At 55.0% G+C, this 22,411-nt stretch overlaps 1 protein-coding gene across 1 annotated transcript in view; it reads right to left on the bottom strand.

The window, feature by feature from the left end:
• The window catches only part of SORCS2 (sortilin-related VPS10 domain containing receptor 2), a gene marked incomplete at its 5' end in the record, with an annotated part of 563,000 nt that overhangs the window by 85,900 nt on the left and 454,689 nt on the right, over positions 1-22,411 (bottom strand). Inside the window, 2 exons of the mRNA XM_011935447.1 lie at positions 1,303-1,376; positions 18,048-18,212. Coding sequence (XP_011790837.1) covers positions 1,303-1,376; positions 18,048-18,212 — 239 coding nt within the window. The remainder of the gene's footprint in view (positions 1-1,302; positions 1,377-18,047; positions 18,213-22,411) is intronic.

Genomic DNA, 22,411 nt, shown 5'->3' on the forward strand with positions numbered 1-22,411 from the left:
CACTGTGTGTGTGTGTGTGTGTACACGCACAAGAAAGAGGGATGCCGTGGAATCAGCACATGAAGGAGCAGTGTGCGTCTGGAAAGGCAGTGTGACCAGAAGGACGGGCCGTGGCCCCAGCAGGAGAGGCGCAAGCTTGAGCTCTGAGCACTGGCTCCTGGCCCCTCGCTGCCGCCTGTGACCTCGGGCAAGCCCTCCTCTTCCGCAGCCCTCATGGACACATTCCACAGACATTTCTCAAGGAAAGCCCCCCGTGCAGTGAGGCTGGGGTGCTGCCCAGGTGGCACACTGAGAGGCTCCCCTGAGGATGCACTCGAGAGGCCAGTACCCACCGTCTGAACTCAGAGGCCCCAGTGGCCCTGTGCCTGGGATGGGAGTCTTCTTTCTCTGGTCTGGCTCCCTGGGGTGGGGGCTTGTCTGGGGTACGACCCCAAACTTATCCTGCTCATTGGCACCCAGCCGGGGCCAGGAAGGGTGACAGGTTGAGCAATGGGAGGGGAGCCCAGGCGTGGATAAACAGGAGAGCAGGGCCGAGGCAGGCCGGGTCAGCACCCATGGGGTCTGTTAGTCAGGGGCTGAGTTGGGGCCTGGGGTTGGGTGGGGAGCATAGAGCGGTGGGCCGGGAACATGTGTACGTCAGCACCTCTCTCCACTGGGGAGGCTGTGAGGCTTGGGGAGGGAACAGCAGTGGCACAGGGCCACATAGCTGGTTTGTGAGTAAAAACGTGGCCTGAGGGACACCAACCCCTGGACTCTACCATTTCTGATACTACCCACTGCAGAGCAGGAAGAACGACTAGGGGGGTCCCCTGGGAGGAGGAGGGTATGGGGCTGACAGAGGCAGTGGACGGTGGGGACCCAGTCCCGGGCTGGGGAGGGTCCAGAGGAGGAAAGGGAGCTGCGGGCCCCTGTGGGGCTCCTAAGGATTTGGGGGAAGTGCTCTCACCGGAGCTGCAGGCCCCACAGTTTTGGGGTGGGGCAGTGGTCTCACCGGAGCTGCGGGCCCCACGGGTTCGGGGTAAGTGCTCTCACCGGAGCCACGGACCCCATGGGTTCGGGGTAGGGAAGTGCTCTCACCAGAGCTGCGAGCCCCACAGGTTCGGGGTGGGGCAGTGCTCTCACCAGAGCGGTGAGCCCCACGGGTTCGGGGTGGGGCAGTGCTCTCACCAGAGCGGTGGGCCCCACGGGTTCGGGGTGGGGCAGTGCTCTCACCAGAGCGGTGGGCCCCACGGGTTCGGGGTGGGGCAGTGCTCTCACCAGAGCGGTGGGCCCCACGGGTTCGGGGTGGGGCAGTGCTCTCACCAGAACACGTGGTCTTTGGTCACTCGCTCTTGCAGAAGTGTCCACTTTTTCCCCAAGTCAGATGACACGTAGAGCTTTAGGGCAGAAAAAGGAGAAACAAAAACTTGGTCAGGACATCAGGAATAAGCTGCTTCTGAGAGACGGAGATGTCCCTGACACAGTGGATCCCCCAGGAGAAGTCAGCCTTGTCCAGCAGACACGCAGAGGCACTGTGCTCATGTTGGGGTGCAGACCAAACCCCACTGCCTCCAGGAGGAACCATTCCTGTCCCCAGTCCAGCTGGCAGGAGCCGGGAGATGAGGCTCTCCAGGATGAAATCCAGAGGGATCTCACAGAGGAGGTGCGTCTGAGCCTCGAAGCTGGGAGGGACTTTATAATCCTGTGTGAGGATGCAAGGAAGGGCGTTTGGGAGGAAGGAGCCATGTGCCCCCAGGGCTGGAGCAGTGAACGGACGGCAGAACTGGACACAGCAGTGGCCCTGGCAGGGGTGTGGCATCTGCTGCAGGGGTCAGTGCAGGTGCAGGTGGGCTGGGGCCTGACACCAGGGCCGCCCTCACAGCGTGTAACCAGTGCCACAGCCCAGGGACCTTGCTCAGAAGGGCCCCACTCCTGGGGCTTAATTCTCTGCAGCCGCCAACTTGAACTTCTTAATAATTGTGTCTTTAACTGGAGGTTTGGAAGTGAAGGCTGAGGGGGCAAGAGAGCATGTGTACAGCTGATGGCCTGGGCTTCCTCTCCAGCCCTGTGCCTCGGGATGGGTTCTCAGCTGCCTGTGCCCATGGTCCTATCTCCACACAGTGACCACCACGGTCCTTGTCCCTGGTGAGTGCCAGGGCCAGGCCTGGGCCCAGGAAGGGGCAGGGGTGGGCGCCCTGAGCACTGTCTTGAGGCCAGCCCTGGGGGCCTGGGAGGGTGTGCCTGTGAGCCGGAGAGCACAATGTTAAATGGCTCATAAAGAATATGGTGACAGGCCCAGAGACAGAGCACAGAAGAAAGGAAGAGCGCTTTACCTGATGGTCAACATTTTTCACTTTGCACTGCACCCCGCAAACGCCACAGCTAGCCCTGCCCAAAACCACCGGCCAAGACTGGATAAGATGAGGCGCTCAGGGGCTCCGTGGTCAGACAGTGTTTCAGAGAGCCCGCACCCCAGGCCGTGGGTGGAGGCAGGGAGCCCTGAGGAGGCCAGGCCTGGGCCCAGCTGGGGGCGGCGGGAGGATGGAGAGGAGGACAGGGCTTGAGAGAGGCCTGTGCAGGCAGCTCGACAGGTCCTCTGAGGGTGAGCAGAGCAAAGAGGGTGAGAAGGTCCTTGGATCTGTGCCCTGGAACCTGGGAGGAGTGAATGGGACCAGGGGTACTCAGGTCTGTGCCCTAGACCTGGGAGGAGTGGACAGGGCCAGGGATACTCAGGGAGCCTACTCCTAGACCTGGGAGGAGTGAGCAGGGACAGGGGCGTCCTTGGGTCAGTGTCCCAGGCCTGGGAGGAGTGAATGGAGCCAGGGGGTCCTCGGGTCAGTGCCCCAGGCCTGGGGAGAAGGGAAGGGGCCAGCTGGTCCTCGGGTTCACAGCCAGGGCTCTGGCCTGGGGATCTCAGGTGGAGACAGGACCTTGATCAAGCTATGAGGTTTGGAAATGCCAGGTAAATTTGCCAGGGCCACGGGCAAGGCCCAGAGCTTCTCCCCTTTCCATGATGGCCCTTGGGAAAGGGCCTCCTCCTCCTTCATGGAAGAGACAGTCCTGGAGGGAGCCGAGATCTGCTCTGGCAGGAGGGAAGCCAGCTCTCCGGCACAGCGGCGTGTGAGGTGGCGAGGGCATCTCCACCAGGGCGCTCCTCTTGGCCACACCAAGCCCCACCATGCCGGGGGTGGGACTTCATAGCTCCATTCTCCATAGGAGAAACTGGCTATGGGTGCTGGAAATGCTACCCTAAATGTGGCATCTTGGAAACTGAGAAAACAGCAGAAGCAGGAAGCCTATTCTCCGTTCCCTCCCCTTTCTTCCCTGAAACAGCCCCTAAACCGAGGAAGGGCATCCCCCGACCTCCTCCCACCCTCTCCCGGAAGACCCTCATGTGACAGGTGTCCTGCTCGAGGCCCAGGGAAGGAATGCCGCACCAGGAGGCTGAGAAGACACTGGACACACAGCTTTGCTAAGCCCCACTCCCTTCCCCGCTGCCCCTCATCTGATCACACCCCTTTCCCTCCCATTGCACTTCTCCAGGACCAGCCCCTGTCCATCAAACCTAAGCATAAAGCACGAACGTCCTGTCTCTTTGGGTCTTCATTTCGAACACTCCCATGTCACAGGAGACGTAAATTACATGAATTTGTTGTGCTTCTGTCTGGCTCCTGTGTTTTACAATGGAGGCCTCAGCCATGAACCTTGAGATGGGTGGGAAAGGATCTTCCTTTTCTCCCTCCACTGGAGCTCAGCGAGCAGGGGTGCTCTCCGAGGCGGTGGTGATGGGTGTGTAGCTGCCCATGACCATGATGGGCGCCATCTTGGACTCCAGAGGCCAAGAGCAGGCAGGGTCCTATGTGTCATCTGACACAGGAGAGCTGGGACGGGTCCAGCAGGACAGGCAGGGGCCCAGGGGTCAGGAGCTGTGACTGTGCTGGGGCCACCCGGGCCCTTGGGCCCTGCAGCCTGGGGTGGCAGCTGCTGTGTGTGCAGCCACTCCTGGTGGACCTGCCTTCCTTGCGTGCTGCTCCAGCCCTTCCAGTGCCTCCTGTGTTCAATTCCCCCGGTGGAAGTTCTGGATGGGCCCCTGGTTTCTTTCCCCACTGACTCACTGTCTGGCATCAGGCCAGCATCTGAGGGTTGTGGGGGTTTCGGCAGCCAGAGGAAGGCACAGGCCATTCCAGGAGGAGGGAACAACTGAACACAGGCCCTGCAGCTGGAGGCGCTGAGCACACAGTGGGGCTGGCTTCAGGGTGCCGGCCCCCCATGGTGCCAAGGCCAGTGTCACCAGCAGGCTGGGCTGATGCTGGGGGAGGGGACAGAGCTCTGACTTCATCCCTTAGGGCTGGGGAGTTAGAGAAGGGTTTTAAGCAGGCGGCAAGAGCTTCCCTCCCTGGTGTACAGCAGGGGCACGTGACAGCCGTCACCAAAGCATGCCCTGAGAGTGATCCCATGGCCTAAGAAGAATGTGCCTTCCGAGTTCCCAGCTAAGGAATCCGGGAGTGGCCAACCCCAAGACTCAGCCCTTACCCATGAGGAACAGGCCCCGGCCCATCCCTTGGAATGCAGGCCCTGCGGGGGTCGAGTTCCTCTGTTCTGGGCTGGGTGGAGGTTGCTAGGGGAGGGTGCGGAGGGAAAAAGCTACATAAACTGCAGGCTTCTTACAAATGGGAGCAGCTCTCCTGTCCAGTCCACTGCCACCAGACTGTCCCTGCATGTAACTTCCTCCAATCAACCCTGTGTCTCATTTGCTGTTTCTGGGTCTCTTCTGTGGCCTCTTGGGCACAGTGCCATCCCTGCTGGAGTCAACAGGGGCCTGGCACAGCAACTGGGAAATGCCTCTGCTCACTCTGGAGGAGATGAATGGGATGGCAGAGGGGCGTCCTGGAGCCAGTCTGACCTCCTCTTCTCTCTCCAGAGTGGCCAGGACAATCTCCTAACAGCAATGCCAGGAAGCCTGGGCTCCCATCCTCACCTGGAACCAGCTACCTGGGCAGGCCTAAACTGGCTGACAATCCTCATCCTCACTCAGAAGGTCGGGATGATTCAACTGGATCACGCGCTTTGGAAGAGTCTAGCCCGTGTCTGACACGCAGTCCATCCACAACATGCATTTGCCTTTCCCCGTCCTGGACAACGGGAGACTCTGTTCCTTTTCCCTTGCCTCTCCTCCGACTCCAGCTCAGTGTTCATTTGCATTTCAATACGTTTCATCCCTAACTCCCAGGTGATGAGTGAACACAGACATTGGGGCTGGGCCAGCGATTCTATAACTGGTGTCCCCAGTTCATCTTTGATTTGCGTTATGTTTTTGCCAGCTGCCCCTCTGTGGGTAGGGGCCGTATTGGTGCAATACAGCCCACACTGCATTTATCGGGGGGGATGGACCACGTGGGGTTTAGGGGATCCTTTGCACCCCAGTAGCATCCTACGCTGAAATCCTTGTTATTGAAGCAAAGCTCAGAGCTCACTGTGTTTTGTTGCAGATTCAGGTGTGGGCCAGGAGAGGTCACTGGCCTCCGCACAGGTGTGGCTGATGGAAGAGCCGGGCTGGGCTGGGCTGGGCTGGGAGGGGAGAGAGGGCTGGACAGGGAAGCGGGGATCCGGGTCTGCGGAGCTGGCATCTGCCTCCGTGTCATGGCCGCTGAGTCAGTTCCTTGCCTCAGTTTCCCCATCTATAAAATGATGCCCCAGCTGTAGCGTTTCAAAGGGGAGAGTCTGTGAGTCTAGGGTTCTTGGGCTCCAGCAGGCCTGGCTCCACTAGCACCCACTGTACACAGCGGGAGACCTTGCGTGCGTTCCAATGCTGTTCCGAGCCTCAGTTTCACCACTTCTTAAAACGGGAATCGGCCTCCTCCTTTGAGGGATGTTGTGGGATCATCCAGGCACGCGGCAAAGCGGTTGCACTTGCCACGCACACAGCACGTTCTGTCGTGATCACTGCCTGATAACACCCGTAATAGCAGGATCCGCTCCACGTGTGAGCACCCGCCAGGCCCTTTGCCTCTCAAGGCGCCCCCACAACATCGCTAGGAAGTAGATGCTTCTAAAAATACCTTGTGCAGACGGAAGATGGAGGCTCGCAGCAATTGAGTGATTCGTCCAGGGTCACCCCCCGTCAGACCTGCACTTGAATTATCTGTGGTTTGAACGCACTTCTCTTCATTCCTTCTGTGATCAGGGTCTGTCTAGAATGAATCATTTGAGCACAGCAATGTCCATCACTGGCCCAGGAAGGAAGGAAGGCTCAAGTCAACCACTCCACCCAGATTCTCCATCTGCATAACGGGCACAACATTCACACTGATAGCGGCCAGGATCAGAGGCCACATCTGCTGGCCCCAAGGGCCGGCACGACTGACTTCTGTGCCGTGTGCTCCTTTTCTGTTCCCACGTGTCCTTGTCATGGATGCTATGTTATGAGGAACAAATGACATCATGGATGTCACTGCTGCTGCAGACACCGCTGCCACCACTGCTGTTCATCAAAGAGGGATGTGCAGAATCTCAGAAGGGAAATAGGTCATCAAGCCCAACCCTGTGCAGCCCTGTCTCTCAGCACAGGCAGGTGTGCCCCCTCTTCCCGGAAGCCCACCTGGGCCTAATCACCCTCTGCTCCTGACCCAGCCTCCAAGCCCAGTGCCCAGGGCCTTTTCCTCTCTGGGTTCCTGTCCTCACCTTCCTGCTGCCATGTTTAACAAGTCACCATGCTTCAGACGCAGTTGTGTACCCTGCACCAGCTGTACGCTGCACCCCTCTCCACCCAGGGCCATGGTCCAGCTGGGCCACACTGTCTCCATGGAGCCCTGCTCCCAGCTCTTGGTCCTGCAGCTGCAGAGTACACCTGGTCCCGCCACTCTCCATGCAGACCTTCCAGGAGAGGCGTGGCCTCCACAAAAGCCCACGCCCTCACGTGATTACACAGCTCTCCCGAGGCCGTCGGACCTCCCTCTGGCTGCCATCCTGCTCACTCCCTGCATGCCCCCACCCCAGGCACACTCGGCTCGGGGCTCACTCACACTTGTGGCGCTAATGTGTGCCCAGGGTCCTCTGAGCATCTGCACCTGCTGTGCCCTCTGCCTGGAATGCCTTTCCTCATCCCCAGCCAGTGGTCAAGACGCAGTTTAAAGTCACCCTCTGGATCAGGCATTGCTAAGGCCACTGGCTCAGAGCCCCTGCTCCTTCTATTGCAAAGCCAGGGTTAGAGCTCTGTCTGTGCAGTCAGAGTCTGTGCCTAGGGCCCGGGTGCCAGAGAGGACGGGGCTGCAGTGTCTTTGTCCACTGCACCCTCATGTCCTGGTGCCAGTGCCAGCGCCAGCTGGGGCTTGGGGAGGGATCCCCGGGCTTGTCCCCTCATGCTATGCTCAGAACCCTGGTTCTCTGGCCTCCAGCTCCTCAGATCCACGACATCCTGTGTCTCCTAGTCCACTCCCATCGCTCCCCAGGGCTGCCCTGGTGCCTGTCCCTGGTTTCTAGCCTCTCTTCCTCCACCATGGCAGGCCCAAGCTCATATTCTGGGCTCTCCCACCATGCAGAAGCCAAGCCCCTTGGCAGCCCCCTCACTCCCCGCCTGCCCTCAGTAGACCCAGCAGTTTCTAACGCATCCCTCATCACCTGCTCTGCGCCCCCATCTTCATCTAGAAAGGAGGCCCCGCAAGGGCAGGGGCTGGTCTGTTTTGTTCCCAGCGGTTGTCCCAGCTCCTGAAACCTAGGAGGCCCTCTACAAATACTCCCAGGCAGAGGAAGGCCGGGTCTCAGTTCCGAGGTCGCTGCTGCCTGGGGGCGGCATCAGGCTCACTTTGAGGCTCATGCCACACATCCCCCTTCCAGGATCCTCTCCTGCCAGGAAGTGACTCAGGCCCCATTTCTGCCCTGATGACCCCTGATTCCTTGACACCCTCTCCACGTCACTTCCTCCCTGCACCACCCCCAGCTTAGCAGGGCCCAGCGGGAGCTGGCCCCTGTCTCAACCAGCCCTGCTCCCCCAGCCTCCATGTCTTCCTCCTCCTCCTCTTTGGTCTCAATAAATGTCCTCCCTCCTTCCCACCATCCACCAGGTCCTCCAACCATAATCCCAGAGGTGCCCACCACCCCACCTGCCCCACCGTAAGCAGAGCCCTCAGGGGCTGGCACCACATCCCATCTCAGGCCACCCCACTTCCCCACCCCACCTCGGCTGCTCCTGCCTCCCCCAGTCTCCCATCTCGGAAACTTCGGCGATGAGACACTACGCAAGCAATCACAGTGAAGCTCAAATGCTCAAGCTGCCAATTAGCTGGTCCTGTGGCAGCAAGGCTTTGCCACCGTTCACGCCTCAGAGCCGAGATGAACACACCCGGAGTGCTCGTGCAGGGCTGCCCACGGCAGGGTCTCCGCGGATGAGCAGATCAGAAGAACCAGCCGAGGGCTGAGCCCACTGCAAGACTGGCCAGGATGTTGCCCAAGGAACCACGGCCAGGAGACTGCAGGTGTGAAACGTAGCAAACCCTAGGCGGCTGGCGACCCCCCCGCCCTCCTCGTCCACATCAGAACTGAATCTTCCTCACACAGCCTTTATTCTTTTACCAACAGCGGATGAATTCCTGAGCTCACCTTGAAAACTACAGACCCCACCATTGTCGCAAGTACAATTGCAGCAAATGTCCCCTCCCTCCCTCTTCCCCACAGCTGGAGAAAGGCAGACAGGGCCCTGCATCATGGAACTGTCCCGGCAAAGGTGCCTCCACGGCATCTTCAGGGATGAAGGCTGCGCCCGTGACCCTGACCGCGAGCGATGAGAAAGGCGGCTGTCTGTGTGGTTGTCCGGCAATATTTTGCGTTCCGGGTACCATGAGTGAAATCATCTCTCTCTTCAACAAGCCTGGGAGTTCCCTTTGTTAGGCCACCCTCCTTTGCCGCCACCCGCTTGGAGAAAGCACCCACGATTACTAAATTGTCTTAGAGAAAGAGGTTGAGAGCCTGTCTTGCTCAGCCCATCTAAAGCCTGGCTAACCCCGCTCCCACGGTTGCCCAAGCCCAGCCATTTGGACTGGGGGCCCCTTACCCAGCTTCCGCCCACCCGGGCTTTGGCTCTATTGAACTATGCACTGTGATCTAAATCTGCTTTTTCGCTCTCTCGCCTCCAGGCCTTTGTGTAAACCATGCCCTCTGCCTGGAACATCCTTACTTCCCTCTCATCGCCTGACTACCTCCTGTTTTTCAGGGCAGCCTCATTCCCAGCTCCACATCTCTGCAGGTAAGAGTCTGGGTCACCCGGCCTGACAGCCGAGGCCCTGAGTGATTGCCCTGGGTCCTGTTTCCAGCAAACCCCCTCTGGTGTAGCATAAGTCACACTCCCCCAACAGGATGCACCCCGATCCCGAAACACACGTGTGCCTCCTGCCCTGGGCTTTTGTCCAGGATGTTCTCTTCACACGGGATACTGTATTAGCCGACGCGGGCTTCCATAACCACATACCCCAGAGGGTGCGGCTTAAACCACAGAAACAGACTCGCACACCGTTCTGAGGCCAGAAGTCCAAGATCAAGGTATCGGCAGGGTTGGTTTCTCCCTCCTCGGCTTGCAAACGCCACCTTCTCCCTCGTCTTTATGTGGTCTTCCCTCTGCCTGTCTTTTTTTTTTTGGTGTCGTTTTTGAGTTTTTGAAACAGAGCCTTGCTCCGTCACCCAGGCTGGAATGCAGTGGTGCAACTGTGTCTCTCTGCAGCCCTGAAACTCCTGGGCTCAATCGGTCTTCCTGCCTGGGAGTATCGGTGTGCGACACCACTCCCGGCTGTCTGTGTCCTGATCTCTTCTTATAAGGACACCAGTCAAACGGATTGGAGCCCACCCTAATAGTCTAATGTTTACTTAAGGGTCCTATCTCCGAATATGGCCACATTCTTTCGTACCAGGGGTTAGAACTTGAACACAGGAATTTTGGGAGACACAATCCAGCCGTATGGAGGCACACCTTTCACCCCCACCCCTGAAGTCCTCCCAGTCCAGTTCCAGCTCCAGCTCAGCTGCCTGCATCTTGGGGGTGCTGTCCCCAGCCTGCCGGCCCCGTGTGCACTGTGGGGAGCTCATGCCTGCATAGCTGTTTGCTGACTTCCTTGTGTCCTGGGCGTTTATCTCCTGCTCCTCTGCTAAGCTGCTCACAGCTCGTGGGCACACACCTGCCTCGCTCACCCGAGGCCCCAGTGGTAGCCCAGAATCCACGGCTGCCGGGTGCGCAAGGCCCATTTGCTGACTGAAAGATCACGTTTGACTCTAGGGCAGGGGCTGGTAAATGCGCTCTGTAAAGGGCCAGGTAGTAAATATTTTCAGCCACGGGGGCCGTGTGGTCTCTGTAGCAACCACTCACCACGGCCTTGGGAGCAGGAAGGCAGCCAGAGACAGTGGTACACAGAGATGGTGAGCCATACACCCTGGAGCAGGTGTCAGCAAACCACGGGCTGTCGCCTGGGTTTGTAAATGGAGCTTCACTGGCACACAGCTGTGGTAAGAAGCCATCACCTTGCCTATTCAGAAAGGACTTTTTAAAGAAAGTGTTCATCCCCTAGAACATAAGCTTCATGAGGGCAAGGAGTCTTTACTAAGCTTGTGGAGCAGTGCCTGCATGCAGTATGTGTTCAATAAATACCTGCAGCTCCAGCCATTGGTTGTACTTCTTTTTCTGTCTGGGCCTCAGTGAGAGAGGCTGGAAGCAGCTGTGGCCTTTCATGGAGCCAGGTACTGAGCTGTGCTCGTTGAATGCCGCCTCACTTCACACTCATACACACACACACATGTGAATACATACACACACGTACACACACACATGCATGTACACATTCACAAACACACCCATAAGATGGCAATTTTCCCTTTTGACAAATGAACTAACTGAAGCTCAGAGAGGTTAGGTAAGTTACTCAAGGTAACACAGCACTCCCTTATGTCAGCAATTCCCATCTCACAGACTTGAGCTCACAGGACTGTACCAGGGGCTGAGGAGTCACCCCTGCCTTCAAGAAGGATGGCTGGTCACCTCCAGCCTCTTCTCTGTGTCATCTGAGTGACTCAGGCCAGGCACCCTTCTATCTCATGGCTCAATTTACCCATCTGCAAATCGGGAAGGCACTGCTCATACCCACAGTCAATACATGCATAAAAAGTGAGTCATTACCATGGATTCCTGTGAGCAAGGCAATAAAGCCTCCACATTAATGGATGGCATTATCATTGTCATCATTGCCTCATGCGCTTGCGTTTATGACACCTGCCTCGGAGCTTTATGAAGCCTTTCAAACTCACTCTCCTGGGAGGCGCTTTTACTATCCACCATCAATTGCTGCAGAAATAGAACATTTCTGCTTAAGAAAAGACAAACACCAGCAAATAAACAAGAAAAAACACATCCGGGACAGCCCAGTCACCGCAGCTGAAACCTGCATGGGTACATCCTGTGGAAGGGTGAATTTCATCCCTTGACACCTCAGAAAGCAGTGGAGGTGGTAAGCGAGGACACGCCTCCTACTCTCATATAAAGATAAAAAGATAAAAAGTCAGAGTGAAGCAGGACAGGAGGGAGGGAAAGGAGCAGCTTGAGGGCCCAGGAAGGGCACACAGAAGAGTGTGCCAGTGTCTCCCATGGTTTCTGGAGGTGCTTTGAGTCTGCCCTGGACTGTTAGTGGGAGTTGGATGTGATTGGTGGCACTCAATATGCTTTCTTTTTTTTTTTTTTTTTGAGACAGAGTCTCACTCTGTTGCCCGGGCTGGAGTACGGTGGCCGGATCTCAGCTCACTGTAAGCTCCGCCTCCCGGGTTTACGCCATTCTCCTGCCTCAGCCTCCTGAGTAGCTGGGACTACAGGCGTCCGCCACTGCGCCCGGCTAATTTTTTGTATTTTTAGTAGAGACGGGGTTTCACCGTGGTCTCGATCTCCTGACCTTGTGATCCTCCCGCCTTGGCCTCCCAAAGTGCTGGGATTACAGGCGTGAGCCACCTCACCCAGCAACATGCTTTCATCCCTCACTCCAGGGTGCCTTGTTGCACTGCAGAGGCCTGAAAGTCACAGCCCAGCATTGCATGGACTCCCTTGCAGCTAGATTTCTGGGTCAGGTGGGTGCACTCGTGCTAGGTTTGGAAGATGAATGTGAGGCAGAGGCTTTTTCCTACCCCCCACTGGGTCATGTCTGCTGCCAGCAAGGTCAAAGGACATGCTGCTATGTCCACCCTCCAGCTCTGGAGGGTGGAGAGGTGGTGGTGGTGAAGGCAGCAGCTGGACTCCACATTCTGGTGTCCAGTCACTGGCTTTGTGGAAGTTACCAGGTGCAGGCTGTAGCAATGGCAACATCAGCTGCACCAATCACATGTTTTTGAGCTTGATAAGTCTGGGAGGTTCTGGTCCCCACCTTCCTGACAGGCAGAGGTAGAAGCTTCCTGGTGGGTCTACACCACAGGCTTTCAGGAGGCATCCTGGGGAGGGGGATCCAGTCTAAAACCCCCTCCTTATCTCCCAACAATTTAGAAAGCACTGATCCTCCTGTTAAATCCCTTTTCTGCTTACATATCCAGAGGGGAGTATTGTTCCTGCCCTGAACCCCAGCAGATGAAAATTCTTAGAGCAAAATGAACATATGCTGAGTGAGGGCTTCTCATTGCTGAGAGAATTGTTCTGTTACTCAAGAGATGCCCAATCTCCTCCCTGTTCTGAAGTCTGAGGTCAGAGTGAGCCATCAACGTGGTGTCGAAGCTTGTAGCTCTGCTGGGCAGCTCATGAACCTGCTGAGATTCACAGCAGCCAATGCGAAGACTGCACCTCTGTTCACTCCATATTAGGGCTCTCCTCACACCCACTGCCAGCACTTTCTACTATTTCTTTAATATGGATCAATGCAAACACTGCTTTACTTAAGGCTGGGGGACTGTGAGGGTTTTTCTTTTTCTTGTCATAGGTGATCATCTTTATTGCTCTGAAGATGTATTAAAAAATAAAGATACATTCTGATCCATTCTTTAAGACCCTGTTTGAACATTCCTCCTCCAGGAAGTCTTCCCTGATTGCCTACCCAAAGGTGTCTTCTCTGCCTTACTAAGTTTCTGAAAGGCAATCCTGGGCTCAGATCAATTTCTCACAGTGCTGGGAAGCAGAAGTGCTTGATGGGGAATAAAATTCAAGAAAATATAAAAGTGAGTTTATGCTTTTAGAAGTAACTGCCCAGGGTTCTGCTTCGGCAAGCAGGTCTGAGGACCAAGCACAGAGGAAACAGGCTGGTCAGTTTCATGTCAGCAGCCCCCAGGAAGCTGGCATGGGAAGGGACTGCTGGGCTCTCACGTCCTACCAATCCCAAGGACCTACTGCAGTTGGCTGAGCCTTGGAAGAAATGCATACTATGCTGTCACCCAGGAAGGCTGTCCAGGCTCCAAGTAAAGTAGCCTCAGAGTGACCCAAATTATAATGAGGATAAGGGAAGCATCGTAAAGTCATGGAACAGGGCACTCTGAGGGTAGGTGGATAGGTGTTTTCTGGAGGCAGGGCTGGCATCTGGGAAAGAAGAGATAGGGAAGGAAAGGGAGGCAAGCCTTTGGCTTTGCACAAATCTGCAACCCTTGGAATGGAGCAATTGTGTCCACTCGACTGACTCCGAGCTTGGCATGTGACTTGCTTTGGCCGATGCTGTGTGAGCAGATGTGATGTTTTCCAGGTCAAAGCTGTTACGCTAAAGCTGCTCGTGTAGTTTGCTCTGCAACCCCTGGAGCCTCTGCCCCCCATCATGAGAATAGCCTGCTCTCAGCATAAGAGTCCTAGGGGGACATGAACTCTACCAGTAACCAGGAGCCTCATATAGCCAATCCCAGCAAAGCCCAGCAGAGCCACCGGGCAACCCACAGAGCACCAGGAAGAAGAAATAATGCTTGTTTCTATAAGCCATTGAGGCTTGGGGCTGTGTGTTACTCAGTATGATTGCTGCAGATACCTGCCTAACAAACCAGATTTGTTGGAGTCAAGGCTGGTGTTGTTCCACCACACCACCCTACTTCTTGGGAATTAGAGCTTTGAAAAACCGCAAAGCCCCTCAAAAACTAAAGCCCTGTTGTCATTGTTATTAATTTACTCAAATTCCTCATTCCTTTTACAACTGCAACTAAGCCTTTTTCTTCCCCTTTTCTTTCCTTATCGTCACAGAAAAGAACCAAAGCAAATAACTGAGATTTCAGCTCCATTAATTTTTCAGGGCACCATAAATTAAAGAGCAATTGCAATGCAGTCAATTTCTGCAGGAAAATAAGTCTCTGTGATTGCACTTTAGTCTAATTACATGGAAGGCTAAGTAGTACTATTAATACCCAGAAGCACAAGCTATCACCAAGGAAGGTGCCAGGAGCAAAGAGGCAGCCCAGAAGGCTGAGAAATGCAAGGACACCAGTCAGGGAAGACCAGACCTTGGCAAGGAGGCCAGGTCCTGTTGACAGCCATGGCAAAGGATAGCCAGGAATCTCCATTTGGAGGTCCCTGACCTGGGGAGTCCCTGCTGGTAGAAAATTATCATTCATTCATCTAACCAACAGTCTGCCATCCATCCATCACCCATCTGTCCACCATCCACCCATCCATCCACCATCCATCCATCCATCCATCATCTATCCATCCACCCACCCATCTATCTGTCCACCCGTCTGTCTACCCATCCATCCATCACCCATCTGTCCACCATCCACCCACCCATCCATCCATCATCTATCCATCCACCCACCCACCTATCTGTCCACCCATCTGTCTACCCATCCATCTATCACCCATCTGTCCACCATCCACCCATCCATCCATCCATCATCCATCCATACATCCATCCATCAACTATCTATCCACCCATCTATCTTTCCACCCATCCATCTGTCCACCCATTCATCCATCCCCATCCATACACCCACCCACCTTTCCATCCATTCATCCCCATCCACCCATCCATCCATCCATCCACTCATCCATCCTTCCATCATCCATCCATCCATCCACCCACCATCCATCATCAATACATCCATCCATCCACCCACCATCCATCCATCCACCCATTCATCTATCCACCCATTCATCATCCATCCATCCATCCATTCCCATCCACCCATCCATCCATCCATCCATCATCCATTTATCTATCCATCATCTACCCACCCACCCATCTATCATCTATCCATCTATCTATCCCCATCCATTAATTTATCCATTCATCCATCCATCCCCATCCATCCATTTATCCATCCATCCATCCATCCACCCATCATCCATACATCTATTCATCCATTCTTTCATCTGTCCATCCCTCCTCACCCATCCATCCTCGATCTGTCCATCCAACTAATATTTTCAGCCAGGCAGGCACTTTAGATTAAAATGGTGAAAAAGACCAGACACCTTCCCTGCCCTCAAGGAGCTTACCCCAAGTGTATGTATTGGGTGTAGGCAATAATCAAATGATTGCACAAATATATAGTTACCCGACATGGTTTGGCCCTGTGTTCTCACCCAAATCTCATCTCAAATTGTAATCCCCACATGTGGAGGGAGGAACCTGGTGGGAGGTGATTGGATCACGGGGGCAGTTTCCCCCATGCCATTGTTGTGTGATAATGAGTGAGTTCTCATGAGATCTGATGGTTTACAAGTATTTTGCATTTCCCGACTTGTGCTCTCTCTCTCCTGATGCCTTGTGAAGATGACGCCTGCTTCCCCTTCGCCTCCCACTGTGACTGTAAGTTTCCTGAGGCCTCCCCACCCATGCAGAACTTTGAATCAATTAAACCTTTCTTCATAATCAGTTTCAGGTAGTTCTTTGTAGCAGTGTGAAAACAGACTAACAGGTGCCCATTGTGATCAGTGTTGAGAAAGAGAAGCACAGGAATATGGAAGAGTGTGAAATACTGGGGCTCAAGCTGACCTGGGGTGGCACAGGGAAGGCTGCCGATTTGGGCAGCTTGTGTTTGCCTTCCAGGTCCATGCTGTCTCTTTCCAACCCTTCTCTGACCCTGGGAGCTGACCTATGTAGACAGATTCTCCCTTCTCTGGCCCTGAGACTGACCTGTGTAGACAGATCCACAGCCTCTTTCCTCTGGCCTCTGATTGGATTCTGCCTGTGGGAAGCCTCAGTGCATTGGAGAGAGAGAGGCATGTGCTATTCCTCTCGTTCCCTGACTGTTCAGCCACAGTTTGGTTCAGTTGCTCTACGCAGAGCCAGGCCTCCTACTAGGACCCTTCCTGCAACTGTGGAGCCCACACCTCCTGTTGGGCAGAGGTGCTAGGTTCAGAGTGGCCTCTAAAAGGTATCCACGTACTAATCCTTAGAACCTGGGACCATTACCTCACAGGGCAGAAAGGGAGCCTGCAGATGGGATTGCTGAGGTCTCCAGATGTGAAGATCACCCCAGGCTATCTGTGTGGGCCCTAAACGAAAGCCCCTGAGTCCTTACAGAAAGTAGGGGCAGAGGAAGATTCACACACACCCACACACATCCCCATACACTCACACAAACACACACGCTCACATAGGCTCGCACACACACACCCATTCACACACCCCCACATACTCACACACCCTCACACACTCACACACGTTCACATAGGTTCTCACACCCACACATGCTCATACACACCACCACACACTCATCTACACTCACACAAACACACATGTTCCCATAGCTTCTCTCACACACACAACTCCCACACACGCACACGCTGAGATGCTCACAGTTTCACACTCCTAAACACCCACACACATACACTCTCACACATGCACATTTACGTACACACCTCCCCACACATGCACTTTCACACTCACACGCACATGTGCTGACACCCACACCCACACTCACATTCACACCCACACTCACACATTCTCACAAACACACCCACACACCCACAAACTCACATACACTTTCATGCACACATCCACACCCTACACACACTCATACAATCACACACACACCCTAACTCATACCCACAATTTACACACTCAAATACACCCTCACACCCACTCTCACACTCAAACACCTCACCCACACACTCACATACACGTTCACATCCACATATACTCATACATTCACACTCAGTCTCACACGCACCCACGCACTCACATGCACTCACACACATGCGTACACACACACACACACACACAGTAGGCAGTGTGGAGATGGGGCAGAGGAGATTTGAAACCTGAAGGTATGGAGGTGCGGCCACAGCCAGGAGATACTGGCCGCTGCCAGCAGCTGGAAGAGGCAGGGTTGGACTCCTCCCTAAAGTGGTGGAGCACGGCCCCACTGACACCTTGATCTTGGCCCAGCGATGCTGGTTTTGGAATGGGGGCCTCCAGAATTGTGAGAGAATAAGTTTCTGTTGCTTAAACCACAGCCTGTGGCCATCTGTTCCCACGGCTTCAGGAAAGGAACAAAGACTTTTCCTCCAGCCTTTTCCTACTGGGCCCTCCCCAGCCCCCAGGCCCTCTCCCTCCCCAGCCTCAGAACCCAGGTGAATCCCTCCCTGCAGATGCAGCCCAGTGCTCCCCACCAGGCTGGACCCCCGCTCTCCCACTCACCCAGGGAAAAGGCCTCAGTTCCCTGCTGAGCCCCACGGACACAGCTCCCAGAGGAGGAGACGCTGATTTGGGGAAGAACAAGTCACTGCTCTCGGCGAGGGTAGAAGAGCATTCCAGACTGAGGGAAAGGCCTAGTGAGGTGTGATGAGAGTGCGGGGAATGTTCTGGAAGTGGAGAAAGGCCCTTGTGACTGGTGTGCAGAGAGGGATGGCGAGTGGCATGATCCTAATCGCCTGCTACTCACTGGTTCCTCTCTTGAACCTCCGAGCCTGGTGCACTGCCCACCTGACCACTTCACTCAGCTCCCACAGCACAGCCAAGTGGGCACAGTCCCTCGAGGGGGCACCAAGGAGAGGGCAATGGCGGGGTTCGGCGTCCCAGCCCCCAGCCCCAGGAGGCTCCTCCGCAGCCAGCCCAGGGGTTCTGGGTCCGCTCCAAGTGGGCACTCGCCTCCAGGTGGGTCAAGCAGACCCCAGCCCCACACGCCAGGCAAGAGGCATCCATACAGCTTACCTTGCTCTCCTTTGTGTAGGCAAGCACCTTGTCCTCCTCCTTAGGGTGGAAAATCAGAGTATCCACGAAGAAGGGAATGGGCTGCTTCTGAAAGGTGGCGCCTTCGTCCGCGCTGAGGAACAGGCTCTGGTCCCGGTCACTGAGTGAGGAGCTGACAAGGATGACCTGAAACACAAAGCGGGTGGTGAGGCCCGGGCCAGGTGCACCTCTCCTCCAACATCTGAAAGGGGGTTGTGAGGCCTGGGCTGGGTGTGCCTCTCCCTTCTGACCCCTGACACCAGGGAGGAGTGCCCAGAAACGGCGGGCCCGCCCCCAGCCCAGCCAGCTCAGCCTAACTACAGCCATCCATTCATGGAGTCTCGGGACCAGCCCCTCACCCCTGCACACCAGGGAGGAGATGCCCAGAAATGGCGGGTCCACCCCCAACCTGACCGGCTCATCGTGAATCACAGCCATTCACTCATCCGTCTATTTATTCATGGGGTGCCTGGGCCGGGTTTCTCCACACACCAGGGAGGGGTGCCCAGAAATGGTGGGTCCACTCTCACCCCGGCTGGTTCAATGCAAATCATAGCCATTTACTCATTCATTTATTCATTCATGGAGTGCCTGGGTCAAGCTTCTCCTTACACTAGGGAGGGGTGCTCAGAAATGGCAGGTCCACCCCCAACTCAGCCGTCTCAGCCTAACTGTAGCCATACATTTAGGCATTCATTCATTCACTCATTCATTCATTCATGAGTGCCTGGGCTGGGGCCCCCCCACACGCCAGGGAGGGGGTGCTGCAGAAATGGCAGGTTTCCCCCAAACCCAGCTGGCTCAGTGCTAATCATAGTCATTCATTCATTCATTCATTCATTCATTCACTCATGGAGTGCAAGGCACTGTTCTGGGCACTGAGGCTCCACTGTAAATGAAGGGTCCACGGCCTCTGCCATGAATTCGAATCCATTCCCGAGAGCCAAGACAGGTGAGCACTCAAAAACCCTGTCTAAAATTCTGTTTCAGGGAAAACTGCCTCAAAGCAGGACCAGGGATGGACGGGGAGGGAGTGACTGGGTGGGGCCCACTACCTTCAGCAGAGATTACTGAGCTGGGGGTCCCCGGGGAACTCAGGGGCTGATGAAGGGAACTGAGTGGGAGGCAGACATGGGGCTGGAGCAGCAGCCAGGGGTTGGGTCTGCAAAGCCTCGGACAGTGGTACAGTGGGTTGTATGGTGACCCCACAAAGATTCGTCAGCATCCCTACCCCCAGCACCTGGGACTGTGATCTTATTTGGAAATAGGGTCTTTGGAGACGTGGCTAAGCATCTCAGGATGAGGCCATCTGGATTTAGGGTAAACCCTAAATTCAATGACTGGTGTCCTTATATGGAGAGGGTAGGTAGGAACGCAGAGAGAAGGCAACACACAGGCAGAGACGGGGGATACACCTGGATGTCACCAGGGCCATGAATTGCCGGCAGCCCGGGACGCTGGGAGAGGCACAGAGATGGGGGACACACCTGGACGTCGCCATGGCCTTGAACTGCCAGCAGCCCAGGACGCTGGGAGAGGCACAGAGTTGGGGGACGCACCCGGACGTCACCACGGCCATGAACTGCCGGCAGCCCGGGACGCTGGGAGTGGCACAGAATGAAGAGTCCTTCTGAGCCCCTAGAAGGTACCAGCCCGGCCAACACCCTGGACTCCTGGTATCCATCCCATCAGAGGATATGTTGCTGCTGTTTTCAGCCCCCTAGTTTGTGGGTCTTTGCAATAGCAACCCCAGGAAACACACACAAGAGCTCTGCCAACCAGGGATCCTGTTATTTGGGGCGGGAGGTCTCTAGGGAGACGTGACGAAGGGAGGGGTGGCCTGGTTTTGGTTTTCAAAGGGGCCCACACAGGAGTGAGTCATTTAGGAGGAGATGCCCTTATCCCAGCTGGGTTTGGTGGCTTGGTCAGATTCGGGACATCACATCTCTACATTCAGAATGACAGACACCCAGACACTCACAGGTGGCCCCGGGGCCATTTTGTTTTGCAATTGGCAGACAAGGCGGCAGACAAAACTTACCTGAGATCACACAGCCATGGAATTTGAACCAGGTTACCCAGAGACTGAGTGTGCACCCCTCGCTCTGATCCTACAAGCACACACTGTTCGTTTGTTCCTTCCTTCCTTCCTTCCTTCCTTCCTTCCTTCCTTCCTTCCTTCCCTCATTCATTCATTCATTCATTCCCTCATTCATTCATTCCCTCATTCATTCATTCATTCATTCATTCCCTCATTCAACAAACATGTACAGTCCTGGCTTACCCAGGCACTGGGTACTGCAGGTATGGGGGTGAGGCAGGAGAGCAGTTGTGGCTGTATTGGACATGGTTCTCATCCTCACAGGGGACCCAAAGCCAGGTCCAAAGGAAGTCTCCCTTTGGAGCCAAGCGTTTGACTCCAGAGCCCTGTTCTTAGCCACACACTGCAGGGTGCGCCCATGCAGGATGGGGTGTTTAAGCTGGGGCCTTGCGTGGGGCTGGGTAGGACCAGCCCTGCTGAAGATGAGCACAGCTTTCCTGGGGAGGGCAGTGGGCAATGGCACGAGGCAACTACGGTGGTCTTGCCAGACCCCAGAATATCTCCAGAAGACAGTTAAACTCACGGAGCCAAAATCAATAGGCTGCCTGGGGTGCCCGCCTTTAAGTGAATGAATGGTGATCCCATAGATTCTTTCTTTCCAGGGAAACCTTCATGCACTTCCCAGGTACGGTCACTAATCTCCGCTAACACAAAACCCTGCTCTCCCCGCACACCAAGGGCCTGACGGAGAACAACGTGGCCTCCGTGGAGAGCGATTCCTTGGACGACTTTGGCCCCCGAAATGCGGACGAAGGTGTGTGCTCAGAGCTGTGCCTCTTGGTGTGGTTTATCCGTAGGAAAAAAAAAACAAACAAGGAAGAACTGAGAGGAGCCTTCGATTACATAATAATGTTGGCAAAGAACACGTGACGACTGGGGAGCTTATGTGCTCATGAAAAACAGCAGGGTGCAAAATTACAAGGAAGTACGCTTACTGTGCGTACCGCATTGACACGGTGATAACGCGGTCTGTTAGGATTCTGTTAATGACGAGTGAGTGGGTAAGTAGGTATATTTTTATCAACAGGGAATGGCCAGAAATAAGAATGAAAAGCAGCTTGGTGGGATGTAAGAATGATTGGTCTTAAGTGGTGGAGCTAGAAGGAATTTACTTTTTTACTTTGATAGAATAGCTTCAGATTTACAGAAAAGTTGCACAGATAGCCGAGCGAGTTCCTGCTTGCTAGACGGGGACAGTGAGGCACAGGGAGGTCACACAGATGGTCAGGATAGAGCCGAGGTCAGGAGCCGAGTGTTTGACTCCAGAGCCCTGTTCTTCGCCACACACTGCAGGATGCTTCCATACAGGATGGGGCGTTTTAGCTGAGCCTCACAGTTCCTGTCTACGCCATGCGCAGTTCCCCTGTTATTAACACCTTGCATTAGCCTGGGACATTCACCACAAGGAGGATGCCAGCATCAGCACGTTAATGTTCTCCAAACGCCATGCTTTGTTCAGCTTCCACCAGTATTTCCTTTTCCTGTCCCAGGATCCCACCAGGACACCACGGTACATCTTAGGCTGGGACAGTTTGGGCACTTTGCTTGTGTTGGATGACCTTGTGAGCTCTGAGGAGGGCTGGCCAGGCACGCTGGAGGATGCCTCTGAACGTGGGTCTGTCTGATGATTTTCTGGGCATCAGATGGGGTTGTGGGTTCTTGGGAGGAAGGCTGCAGGGGTGAGTGAGGGACATCAGGCCAAGCGCTGGCCATCAGCAGACTTGTCACCGATGGCACTGCCCTTCCTTCCCAGCCAGGGTCCTGCATGTCAGGCCCTCCCTGGTGGAGTCACTCTTCTCCTTTCTGCACTGTCCTCTTGGAAGGAAGTCACCACGCACACCCCCACGCTTGAGGGGTGGGAGTTACCCTCCTCCTCGAAGATGGAAGAGCCACATCTATGATTTGGAATTCATTAGCATGGGAGACGTTTGTCTCTTCCCCTCCATTATTTACTCATTCAATCATTTATTTATATCACTATGAGCTTATAAATATTTATTTTATACTTCAGTTGTAATTGCAGACTGTTCTGATATTTTGTTGCTCAAACAGCTCCAGCTCTGGCCCCAGGGAGCCCTTTCAGCTGGGCCTTGTGTCTCTATGACATGCCCTCATCATCCTTCTCCCTCCCAAGGTTCTTCTCCTTGTTTTTTTTTTTTGGTTTTTTTGTTTTTTGTTTTTTTTTTTTGAGACAGAGTCTCGCTCTGTTGCCCAGGCTGGAGTGCAGCGGCACGATCTCGGCTCA

This window comes from Colobus angolensis, unplaced genomic scaffold, assembly GCF_000951035.1.
Source record: "Colobus angolensis palliatus isolate OR3802 unplaced genomic scaffold, Cang.pa_1.0 Scaffold143, whole genome shotgun sequence".
Classification (NCBI taxonomy): Eukaryota; Metazoa; Chordata; class Mammalia; order Primates; family Cercopithecidae; genus Colobus; species Colobus angolensis.